The sequence below is a fragment of the Xiphophorus couchianus genome, chromosome 5, assembly GCF_001444195.1.
Source record: "Xiphophorus couchianus chromosome 5, X_couchianus-1.0, whole genome shotgun sequence".
NCBI classification, from domain to species: domain Eukaryota; kingdom Metazoa; phylum Chordata; class Actinopteri; order Cyprinodontiformes; family Poeciliidae; genus Xiphophorus; species Xiphophorus couchianus.
Window position 1 is genome coordinate 29,652,631 of NC_040232.1, and position 12,868 is coordinate 29,665,498.

Consider the following 12,868-nt stretch of genomic DNA (forward strand, 5'->3'; position numbering starts at 1 on the left):
AAAAGGTACTTTTACTCTGACAAGCCTGATCAGGACATATATCCTAATTTATTGAATAAGATTTGTCTGGCATTCACATGTAAATTTTGGCTTTATTCTTAGCACTAAAAAAAGAAAAGATCTTCCAGAAACCCATCCCCCCCGCCCGCTCCTTCTCGTCCCCACCAACTTGCAACACAATATTGGAGGTTAGCAACCTCAACACTGTCCACGTCTCCAGGAAGCAATTGTTTCTCAATATCCGAGATCCCAGATCTTCTGTACGATGCAAACATTAGGACAGGGAGTTGATTATTACCAGGCTACCATTGAATACACAACCAGAGGAAACTAAAACATGCCATGTTGATGTTTTTTTCATTCATTAACCACTTGTTTATTATTTTAAAGCAAGAATCAAACAAGGTGCACATTATTTACACATATTTCAGAGCTCATTTGCTACAATTATTCAGTAAATCACAAATCCTTGGCCACATCACTTTTACACTTTTAGGCCCACATCATTTACGGCACTTTTGGGAAAGAAAACAAAACAAAAACAAGCTGCTTAAAGTGAGAAATTAAAAGAAGCTGCTTTAGATGTCACAGATCCAAGAACTAGATTTTCAGCATTTGACACAGCTGTTAAAACTCAAAAATATTACCTCAAGATTTAATCACATTTTAAACTCTTCGGTTCCCAAATTAGCTTAGGAGTTGCGATCCTCCTACAACCTACACCCTCAGGACTCCAGAGTATCTTAGCAAGATTTAATGGGATGTATGAATACCTCTGCAGGGCGCAAGCGGTTTTTAAAGCGGAGGAACTCTCCTGGATTTGTTGTCTTTGACCACCAGAATGATGTTGCAAGGCAATTCTCAGTACAAACGAAGTCTTCTCTTCCTTTTTCTCTGAACCATTTATGCACATTTTGTATGAAAAATGACAGACGTCACTCCACCGTTTTCACAGATGACTCAAGAAAAACATAATATGCTCACAGGTCTAAATTCAGCTCACACAACGAACCAAAACTGGTCTCTGATCTGCACCAGAAAGAACTGGCGAAGCAAATTAACTGTAAGCTCAGAGAGCAGGTTTTGGTGATCTGTAGCTCTACCTTTGAAGCCTGTTAACTAAAGAAACCCCTCACGTCTCAGAAAACTCAAAATGTCAGTATTTAACCTAGGAAGGGTGCTGTTGCTCTGTTTTTGGGCGGTGGAGGAAGAAATGCTGCACAAGGGAGAGAAGAAGAAAACATTCAGTGGACAGACTCGTTCAATAAGTGCCGCGTTATCTCCAAGCTCCTCCCTCTCCATCAGAAAGTTAGCTGCAAGTTCAAAGGTCAGTTCAGCACTTGTAAACCTTTTAAAACCAACACACGTCTGTTACAGTTAGTACAGTCAGTCTGGTGGAAATGCTCAATCATTATGGCTTTAATGAGTTTAAGCAGCAAAGGAAAGATAAACCTTTTCTGATTATATATCAGAGGATTTGTGTTACTTTTACAGAATCCATGATTATAAAATATAACTTAAATTAGGTTGGGGTTTTTTCTCCACAAACCTTGTAACCCATTTGGTAAATTCTATTACTATAGCTTTTTGAGCAATTTAAAGAAACAGAAAAAAATCCTGAAAATCAAAACAACATGGCACGTGACCGTCCTGTCTTTAGAGTAAAGAGAAACACACGTTTGACCTCCTCCACGCTGATTGTTGCTCCTCTACAGGATTGTTTTCACTGCAACGCCCCTCTCCCCTGCAGGTTCAGCTGGTCTGAGGTAAATGTTGCTTTTGCACACAGGTGAAAGGTCACATTGCTCAAGCCTCTTTCAGTGTCTTCAGATCTGATCTCAGGCCCGTTGGCGTAAACAGCGTTTGCTCGTCGTCTCCAGCCTGCCGCGTGAGTCTCACGTCCTCCCGGACACTTTGAACAATGTGTTGACTTGAATGTAAAACCGCATCGATACGACAGAGCGCTGTCGCTCAGCATCGCCCCGTCATCCGTGAAGACCCCCTCCCACTCCGCTCCACTGCGTCAGTATTTGGGCGGCAGGTAGCCGGTGTCGCTCTGCGGCGGGAGGTTTGAGGTGAAGGTGGGCTGCTTCTGGGATTCGAGCATGTTGCTGGGGTAGGTGTAGGTGGTGGGGGTGTAGGTGGTGGGAGCATAGGTGGAGGGGTACGGGGTGTGGATTTCCGGGGCTGGATCCGTGTAGGTGGGAATGCTGACGTCGTCCACGCCCCGACGGAAACGGCCCAGGGCGAAGTAGGTCAGGATTCCCTGCAGGAGGAGAGGATGATCAGTAAGTCATATACTTATTTTCCAGCAATAAGTCAAAGACGGTTAATAATGTAACCATTCAGGATTTAATGCAGATGAAAGCTTGGAAAGATGCTTTTAAGAGCCGAAAACTTTAGCCCATTGAGCTAAATGTGACTCTACGTGCGCTGGTGTCAGATACCGTGTGATATCTGACACCAACATGTTTCAACTTATCTGTAAAATCCTGTGAAAGCTGATATATTCACAGCTTCCTGTTCATCTGGAGGAAACCAGCAGGTCTCGTTGTCCCAGATATCACACAACTCTGGTGACATCATTCAGTCAGACTCACTCAAATCCCTGAAAATTTCTCCCCGTTGTGCAACACCTTTTTAGACCATGTTGTTCAAAGGAGACATCCATAGAAGTGGAGGTTCTTGAATTACAGTCTGGTGCATGTTTTCATAAATATACATCAATAGCGCCAATTTATTTAATAGAGGCACAGGAAGTAAATACAGAATATGGGTCTCAAACCAGTTTAGGTCAATCCCAATTCACTGCTCACTGGCAGGGCAGCCTGATTCAACTAGCAGTAATATTTTTTGGACACATTTTAAATGATGGGCAATGAGTTAGTAGTAAAATATTTTCTCAGTCAATATTAAGGGGCACCAATAAACGTAGCAGAGTTTGGATCACAGCAGCTAGCCATCGGGGACATCCAGCTAAAGGTCATGGTTTCTTTTTGATTACACAACTGTACCACAACCAGTATACTTTATTTTGACTGGGTTTGAACCTGTGTTTTCCATTACAACCCATGTTTTTTTCCATTATTAACAATAACGCGACTGTTTTGGCTGCTGCAGATTCTCATCTAATCTGTATTATGTAATAACCTGCTGCCTATTTGCTTTTCCTGCTCATGCTATGCTTTTATAAAGCTTTTATAAAGCATAGCATGATGTTCATAAAGCAGGAGAAAACAACCTTTTCTGTAACCTTACTCTGCACAGACACATTTATGGATGTAAATACAGACATAATTGTATGTCTGTATTTACAGATAATTCTGTTTCCCAATTAATAATTAAACTATTAGTAATCACGATACATTTCACTAAAGTAAACAAACACATGAAATCTTACTATTTATAGAGAACTCTGAAAGGGCTGGAAATGAAATCTTGTGTTTTGTGTCTCAGACTCGGCTTTCAGCAGCACACGGAAGTCAGACAATGTTGACTTTGAACGCGGTTATCACACTAAGGACTTCTTGTTCTTTCAAACCCGTCTGCTTAGCTTTCAGACCTGCTACAGTCTATGAGATATTCTCAAAAAGGACAGAAAGGCCACAGCAGATAAATCATCACTGAATTTAAAACTTTAAATAAGCAACAATTTCACATGCGTTTGTTTTTTGCCAACTGGTTTAAAGAGGTTTAAATATTTTGTTTTTCTTTACAAGTTAAGACGTTTTCAAGACCTGACAAAAGTTGAGCCATTATTGCTCAACAGGTTAGAGAAGAAAAAAGCTTCCAAAAATATCCAGAGGTAGCCTGGATTTCAACATACCTTAGATGTTTTTCTTTTTTACAAACAGAGGAAGTTCTACACCATTGTTAGCCTCCACAGGAGCGACCAATGAGGTCATAAAGAGGCAATAGCAGAGCAGCTAAACCTCACAACAAGACTCGTATATCAGGAGAGAAGTGAAACAAGGATGTGGGAAAGGAGAGAAAACTGCTAGCTAACACAAATGTTACAGCTAATGTAGGGTTTAATCACACAGAAGAGATTCAGGACCTTTTGTTTGGAAAGAGCTTTGACAGAAATGACCAAAACTTAAGCTTTTTCTGAGTAAAATGCAGCAAGTACCTCTTTCAAATCCAATCATTATTCAGTCAGCGAACACAGCATCCCAAAGCGCTACCAGGTGACCAAACGACAGCAGCTTTCAATAATACTGTGCAAATAGGACTAGCTGTTATAAGTATTAAAATATAGTCAAACTAACCACAACTAACAAGACTTGTAATAAGAAGCCCAAGAATGGTGTATTTTCTCTACGTTATCTCTGAGTTTTCAATCTCTGTTGCAGAAAATGCTGGACTTGGAAATGTTGGCTTTATTTTGGAAACCTTTCTTGGGGATTCATATGGAAGCTACTGATGCTAACCGTGCTAACCACTAATAAAGGTTGTAAAACGTGGTTTAAAATGTCAAATATTTAATCAGTTTGTCAAACTGGTAAGATTAAAATGAATAAAACACTCATGGCTAGAAATATATTTTAAATTATATTTTATATATTGTTATGGTCCAGGTCTTTAAGGACAAATTGGCAACACAATTTGGAGTGTTGGGTGCGTCTCTATTCAGAACAAAATGTCTCAGCAGTTACTAAACAATATATGAATATAAATTAATTCACATATAATTACCTGGTCAGAATTTTTCATCAGCTTTCTGACGAGGTTAGTTGGTAGCCGTGAATGTAAATGATTCAGAGATGTTTTCTTGCTCATAAACAACCACCGTCAACCATTCCACTCAGAGTAAGATGTTTTTGCGAACCAACGTTTTTGCGAACCAAGCCTGAGAATACGTTAAGAAAGCAAACACAGTGGCCTTTGTGCTTACCCATGTGGCGATGGAGAAGAACGAGAAGGCAATGGTGGCGCGCGCAGCGTCCTCGGGGATCGCCCTGACATCATGAGTGCGAGACCACTGACTGGCCAAAAGGCAGAAACACACAAGCCACAGGAAGGTCCACACGCCTGGAAAACATGGAGAGAGCGTTTCAAAAACAGTCACTTGCTTTTTAAAGTAAAAACTCTGAAATAAAGAGCAAGCAAGATTGACATTTGCTTGGAAACAACGGCTAAAAGTGTATCCATCTGCTCAGCTGAGCACAAGCTGTTGTTTCTTCCTCAAACTAACACTTCTTTGTTTGCTTGAAGAATGGCCAATTGTGTGTTGTGTGCAGCTGATAAGCGAGCATTTCATCAGAATCTGCCGGGTCATCCTCCCGCCGCTCCACCCTGCTTCTCAGTAAGTACAGAGTTAAGCACAGAAAAACTCGCTATTATATTCAGGAGATGATGATGATGCCAGGAGATTGAGCTTCACAGAAGAGTAACACATTTAGATTAATTAATTATATTAATTATTGACATGGAGGTAAAACTACAGCTGGCTACTGACTGCCATCCTCCATTATTATTATTATTATTATTATTATTAGTATCCAAGTATATTGAAGTATTTTTGATGAATGAATCAGAGGCAAATAATAATTGAAGAAAAAAAATCTAAAATGTATTTTAACATTCACTTCTAGTTAACTGCATGTGATTTTCTGGAGATTTTAATTTTACACCCTGTTCCCACTGTCTCCGGTTCTGATCCTTGATTAATCCAGTTGACTTTATGGAATATGACAGATTATTATTCCTGGTCAAACCTTGATAACTTTGAGAAATATCCTACTGGAGCATGTTAATCAATAGAGTCATATATCCACATTTCCTAACAAAAGACTAACGGCAGATAATAAAAGGATACTTAAATCATCTGCTGACGAAGACAAAGCAAAATATTTCCTAAAGTGGGTAAAACACAAAATATCTATGTGCAGATAGATTTCATTACTAAAAAAGTCGAAAACAAAACACAGCAACAATAAAAAAAACTACAAAGCTGCAAAAAGGTAAAAGTATAATTATGATTTTTTGTGCAATATTGAGTGCGAATGTTCACACATGCTCTCTACAAGGACTCAGTCTCATCGCCTATTTCAGGAAGGGAAAAAAATCCTATTAAAACAAAAATACAAATAAAGTTACAACGATGTAGATTCTCAGAAATCCATGACCTAAAAACTTTGTCTTTTTTTCTTTTTTGCTTCAATGTGTGATTGCTGTTTTCCTGTTTCTTTCTTGTTTAGCGTTATGTCAAGGACCGTGATTGGTTGACTGACTCATTGATTGACATAGATATCAATGCTGTTGATCTGATCGGTTGCCAAGCAGCAGGTCTGGTCTTTATGTGAGGGTTGACCTGATTAGAGCTGATGACGAGAAGAGAGGGAGGAGTTTTCCCCTTTGAAATAGAGGGCAAAATGTTTACCAACCTCCTCTCATGGCCCACTTTTACATGGCCACTTTATTAGGTACACATCTTCAAACGTGAAGGCGAAAATCAGGAGAACGAACTGGCCTTGATTGTGGCGTGGCTCGTGGTGCGAGGCGGCCTGGTGTGAGAATTTAATAACTGAGATTTTGACTGTTTGTTGAGTACAGAGAGAATGGTCCGAAAAGACAAATCACCCAGTCAGCAGTAGCCGTGTTTGCTACATGTGTTGATGTCTGAGCAGTTAAAGAAAAATATAAAACTCAACTATAGCTCAAATAGCCATTTGTTGGAGCCAGGGTAAGAAGAATCATCCTGTCTTTCAGCAAATGTTCAGGCTGGGGGAGGTATAATGGTCGGGGGGGGTCATTTCTTGGGACACTTTAGATCCGCTAATACCAGGTGAGCATCATATAAAACACCACTGCTGACCGGAGTATTGCATCTGATAACCTCTATCCCTGTATGATCAGAAGAGTGTACCCCTCTTCTGATGGGACAGTGAGTTCACTGAACTCCAGTTACCTCCGAAGTTACCAGATCTTGATCCAACAGAGCAGCTTCACCAACAAAAGAGGGTCCAACCCCATGATAAGAAGGTGTTTCTAATAAAGTGACCAGTTAGGAGAAAATCCAACAAGTTCAACAGCAGCTTTTGTTATTTCAAATTCACAGCCGTGGTGCGAATGAATGGAGCATAAGTTTGAGGTCAGGGGATGCGGCTCTCCCCAGACTGCTGGATCTAAAGTATGAACCAACTGCATCGTTTTTATAAAATTTACAAACAGATCCTCTTATACCTACATGTAATCCATATAATGGAGACCAACTTACAGGATTAACAATTGGCCTAAAAACTAGAGAGGATGGGAACAAAATTAACAACAACAACAAAAACCCACTGATTGATGCAGCTGTTGTACCTAACAAAGTCCACCACTCACCTGAGAATCCAAGGTCCGCCATGACAGCGTACTTCCTGTCCTGGGCGTTGCTCATAAAGGGAACGTAAACATCCAGCATGAGAAAGGCCACGCAGGCCAGGAAGGCGATCACCCCGACTCCCACGGCATACTGACACGTCGAGTCGCTCTGGTTGAAGATGCACTTTGCCTGGGAGCTGCTAGGAGGGTTGACGTACCCCTCCGTGGTGATGCAGGCAAACACCACCAGGGCAAACACCTTCAGAAGAGAAGAGAAACAAAGAGGCCATCGTTATAAAAATACTGTATATATTAAACATAAAATACATTTGTTTTTGAGCCCTGACACTTTAAAGCTGGCCTCTCTCCTGCTCTTTCTGACACTCCACCTTCAGCAAGTCATCACAGCGTTCCTCCATCCTGCTGCTTACAACCATTCTTTAACGTTTGACGGAGATGATGAGCTCAGCCGGCGCACAGTTCCACCAGGTGTGCGCTAATTGCTGCTGCCGCTAGTCTGGAGGAGCTTTGTGGAAATTGTGAAACCAAGCGTTGCTGCACCTCTGAATGGTTGCCATGGGAAATTCGAGGATTTTCTCAAACATGCATGAAAGAATCAAAGCAGCAGCACTCCGTTTATGTTTTTAATAAGGGAATAACATCATAACATGATATAGAGCTAAAATAAAAGGTCAATTTTATTTTAATCTTCAGGCAGTCATTTGGTTCATTTTATGAAAGCACTAAAGGAAATGTCTAAAAAGAACTGAATTCAATGTATGTTAAAGATTGAATTCAGATTGAATTCATGTAAAAGAATGAGGAATTTGCTTGGCTTTCATATTAGCAACATAATTTTATGTTTTGTTGTTCGACAACGGGAGGCAGGACTGTAAAAGCATTTTGTATTTGCTTTCCACAGTCAGGTAAAAGAATAACAAGATTAAACTGCGTCACAAACAGCCCCGTTTCTCACTGCTGACACTTTAAATGCCCCTCCCGTTCCCCTTCTGCCCCGTGGTTGCGGTCGGCCACTATCCGCTCTGATTACTCGCTGCACCATGTGACCTCATTTTGGGTGCAGCTGCTTGCCATGTGATTCCTGAGATGCCACCAGCTCCCTCCACAACACTCATAGGAGCGGAGAGGGGAGGAGAATGCAGCAGGAGCTGAAAAATGGAGGTTCAGGTTGAAGCTTAAGGTACATAACAGGACAGACAGTAAATATATAATTTCCCTTGAAAGGATCATGATTTCCTCTTTAAAAACATACATGTCTAAAAATCTAAACTCAGATTTATCCCCTGTCTAAAGCAACCTCCAACTGATAAATTATTCAACACTAACTTTTTAAACTGGCTTTACAAAACATTACATTTACCTTTACATGTACAGACCACTAAAACTGCTGAAACAAATTTTAAATCTTTGCTCAAAACTCATTTTCATTCCCTGCCGTTTGACTCAAAAAGAGTTTGCGATTCTTTCATAGTAACAGTTTGTATTGTATCTTTGTATTTTGTTTCAACCTTATCTTTTGCTCTCTTGTTCTTATTGTTGTTTAGCGTGTTTCACTTTATTGAATGGTAGCACGTTGGTAAATGTCTGTGTTTTTATGCCCAGAGGGCTTCCCTCAGTGTATTATAAGCCTGGAGGCCCACCAGGCTTTACTTCTGCTCCCACCAGGTTTGGCATTGTTAGTTTATCTTAGTTTTTTTTTATTACTGCCTTTTTCAAGACTTTATAGTTGGTGTTTAGGCATTAATCTTCCAGTTTTCCAATAATGCATAAATATCAAGTTATATTTTCAAATTTCCTGTCCTGTGATATTTTCAAACTTTAAACATTTTTTAACTCAAAAACATGACGTTCTGCGGAATGACTGCCCTAGTGCCCTGACCACTGGGCTTAGCAAGTCTTCTGGGGGAAACCCAGCCCTATATAAATAAATTTATATAGCACTGACTTTCCTGCTTGCCAGGAAAGTCATTTTTAACTAATGACTTTATCACTGAGCATAATCTCTGTTATGTTTTAGCAGAAACATAGTTGGATGAAAACCGTGATCAACATCTAATATCAAACATGCAACACACAATCGAGGACACATGCTGGATTTATCAGTAAGGGAGTTAATATTTAATTGATCTCTGTAATTGATGTCTAATTCACATGGAGAACTACTCTAGTAAGAAGAGAAAGAAGCGATTGTCGAAAGGTTAAACAAAAATGGCTAAAAACTCAACTTCGCTGGAAACTCTTGAAAGAAAGGATGAACATATGTCACTTAACCCTGAAGCATGCAAGAGAATCATTCTTCTTTGAAATCATTAATGAACATATTGACCCTGCTTGTTGTCTTGTTTGCCATAGTTGAGTGACTAACAAACCCTCCTGTGACTGCAATGAATTTGCTTCTTACAGAGAAAATTCTGAAAATCAGAGGGTTAATCATCATTATCCAACCCATTACTAATGTTATGTTCAATCAATATCAATCTAGAGACAATACTGTTCTACCAACTTAACCCCCCTGACCCCCAAAAAACTAGAACGAATTATAAATCAACTAAGCTCCTCTTCTTGCTGTCCTGATATCATACCCACAACTTTTCTTAAGAAAGGTCAGCCTGTCATAAACTCATCCCTCTCATCAGGTGTTTTAAACAGCAGTTATCAAGCCTTTGATAAAATAAAAAAAATCAATCTGGACAAATCACTACTGCAGAATTACAGGCCAATCTCCAACCTCCCATTCATCACCAAAATCATTGAAAAAGTTGTTTTAATAGTTAAATAGCTTCCTAACAATGACAAACCGCTTTGACGTCTGAGTCCGGTTTCCGTGGTTACCACAGTACTGGGGCCGCCCTCGTCAAAGTGTTCAATCCATATAAATACAGACTGTGGAAGAACCACAGCGCTAATTCTGTTGGACTTAACGGGAGACAGTGGTAGGAGTTCGACCTGTAACCCGGTGGGTTGTGGGTTCGAATCCCCACTCCATCTTTCTCAGTCGTCGTGTCCAGGGGCGAGGCACTTCGTCGGCCTTCTGAGTCTCTGTTGCCCGATTATTACAGCTAGAAAGTACTGATAAGGCCCCAAAATGTGGATGACACATGAAGACAATTACAAAGTCGGTCTTCTATCACCTGAAGAACATTTTCAAGATTAAATGTCTCAGCTAGATCTAGAGAAAGTCCTCCATGTGTTTTCTTCCTCTAGTGCTTTGTTTAGTCACATTGATTACTGCAATAGTGTCGTCACAGGTCTGATTTGAAAGAAAAAAATTAAATAAAAATCAGACAGCTGCAGCTGATCCAGAACGCTGCTGCGAATCTTCTTACTAAAACCAAGAAGCTAGAGCAAACCACCCCATTTTTAAAGTCCTTACTCTGGCTCTCTGTAGCTCAGAGAAGTAATGATTCTAACTTTTAAACATCTTCAAAAGGTAAACTATGCTTGCATGAACTGTCCACATCAGTAGTTGACTTTTGCAGGTTTTCTTCATTTCAGATCACAATAGTCCTTACAATCCAGTGGCTACGATCCACCGTATGGTGACTTGTCTTAGTCCTAGACTAGCTAAAGCACATCATGGAAAGCTGGAGGTATGTTTCCAGAAAACAAAAAACAAAAACAAGATTAAAGTTAGGTTTAAATCACCAGATATAGACTCTGATCTGGTATGAAGGAATTGCAAATGAGTTGTACACAGCCGCAGCAAGCATGCACTGCATTTACCCAGGGAGAGCAGTAGCTGACCAGGAGTAACAGGAAAGGGTCAGCAGGTGGGGGGAGGTATCACCTTACCTGCCCGTTCAGAGCCCCTATTTACCACCAACACTCTTCATCTCCCTCACACACACTGTGTTTCACATAAACAACGATGGCAGCCAAGGGCATGTTCTGTTCTCAGCCCTCATCTGGTAGCCTGAATGCAGAACTTTATCTGCATCAAAATACACGTTTTGACTCCTCTGAATCTGGAGGATTTCATTTCTCAGGAGTATCTCAATTAGACAAAGAGAGTTTGGAAGGTTTTATTCCACCAGGGGGACGGAAACCGTCCCACTCAAAGTCTGAGTCAGACCCAAGCAGGCGAAGCCTGGGACGCTGTGGTTTTAGAGGCCTCAAAATTGTGCAAATGATCATTTTAGTAACCGATTAATTAGATTATTTTGACGATTAAACTGATATAAAAACATACATATTCTACATTTTTGTCATTTAACTTCTTAAGCCCTTTATATCCAATATTACAAATACATTAAATAAATGATTCAATTCCTTTTTTAAGTAAGGAAAACATTTTATTGCCTAAAATGCAACGACATAGCATTCTTTTAGTAAACCCGAACCAGGTGAAGATAAACTAGAGCACGTGAGGAGTTTATATTTACAGACAAAGATGTTTTTGTCCTAAATGCAAACGTATATATTTTTAGTACAGTTCTGGCTTAATTAATGCCGTGAAAATACCCCACCCCCCAGATAACGATGAATCAGTTTCTAAATTTGTTGACGGTTGTTTCAATAATCAATTAATCTAATTAATTCTTTCAGTCATAATCACAACTGCTGGCAACAGTGATGTCACAGTCCCTCCTCTAACCTAACCTTTGACCCCTGGGCACAGACAGAGAGCTTTAACTGCATCCTCCACATCTCCTACTGTGTGTTTGGTCAGTTTCAGTGACTGTGTTACTCCATTTAGGTTAATATAGTTACAGTCACATTTTCAGCAAAAGAGAAAAGAAAGAAAAAAGAGATCATAATCCAACAACCCTGAAGATCATGCTACCAAAACTCCTGAATTAGGCCCTGCTCACAGTAAATATTACTGTTTCACGAGACACAATAATACAAATTTATATTTAATAAAATTACCTAGCAACAGGTGATCACACAAGCATATCCCCCTCAGCATGAGTTACCATAATTTCTCCTCATAAGCACCTCAACTTATAACTATAGTCGTTTTCTTCTATTGCACAACATGGAAGTAGGACAGAGTTAAGGTCAGAGACTAACAGCAGCGTTCAGACGTTCAGTTCATCCCGGAAGTGAAAATCTACATGACATTTGTCTGCCTTTTGTCGTGAGTGTTGATCTGTCACCGCGCAGGCTGCAAAAAAAAAAAAAACACCGCGCCTGCTGGAGACGCACCACGAAGAACCAGTTTTAACTCTCCAGCTCATTTATTTATTTAAAACCAGAGTCCACCTGTTTACACATTAGGTTAAAATCTCCACCGGCTCTGTTTAAGTCTGAGCTCCTCCAGCCTCTCACTCACCCAGCTGAGGACCCGCACGATTGTTTGCGGCTGTCGGACGAACTTGTAGAAGTCAAAGCCTACTCCAGCCAGCGCGACTCCGTATGCACTTGCACCTCCGGTCTCCGCCATGTCTGACCCTGGGAGTGGAGCCGGTCCCCCGGACAAGTGAAGGCAGCCTGTGGGCTTAGAGGAACCAAAGCTAAAAAGCGCTGCCACCTCCTGAGAGCGTTTCCCTGAAGTGACAGCCGCAGCAGGAGGCGGAGAGGGGCGGAGCTGCCGGGG

At 40.6% G+C, this 12,868-nt stretch overlaps 1 protein-coding gene across 1 annotated transcript; it reads right to left on the bottom strand.

The window, feature by feature from the left end:
• Nucleotides 1-349: 349 nt before the first annotated feature.
• On the bottom strand, nt 350-12,848 carry syngr2b (synaptogyrin 2b). Its single transcript, XM_028017160.1, has 4 exons — nt 12,605-12,848; nt 7,330-7,567; nt 4,895-5,031; nt 350-2,266 (listed from the first exon to the last, which is right to left on the bottom strand). The coding sequence occupies exons 1-4, from the start codon at nt 12,713-12,715 to the stop codon at nt 2,024-2,026; spliced, it is 729 nt and encodes a 242-aa protein (XP_027872961.1). The 5' UTR covers nt 12,716-12,848; the 3' UTR covers nt 350-2,023.
• Between the last annotated feature and the right edge of the window lie 20 nt (nt 12,849-12,868).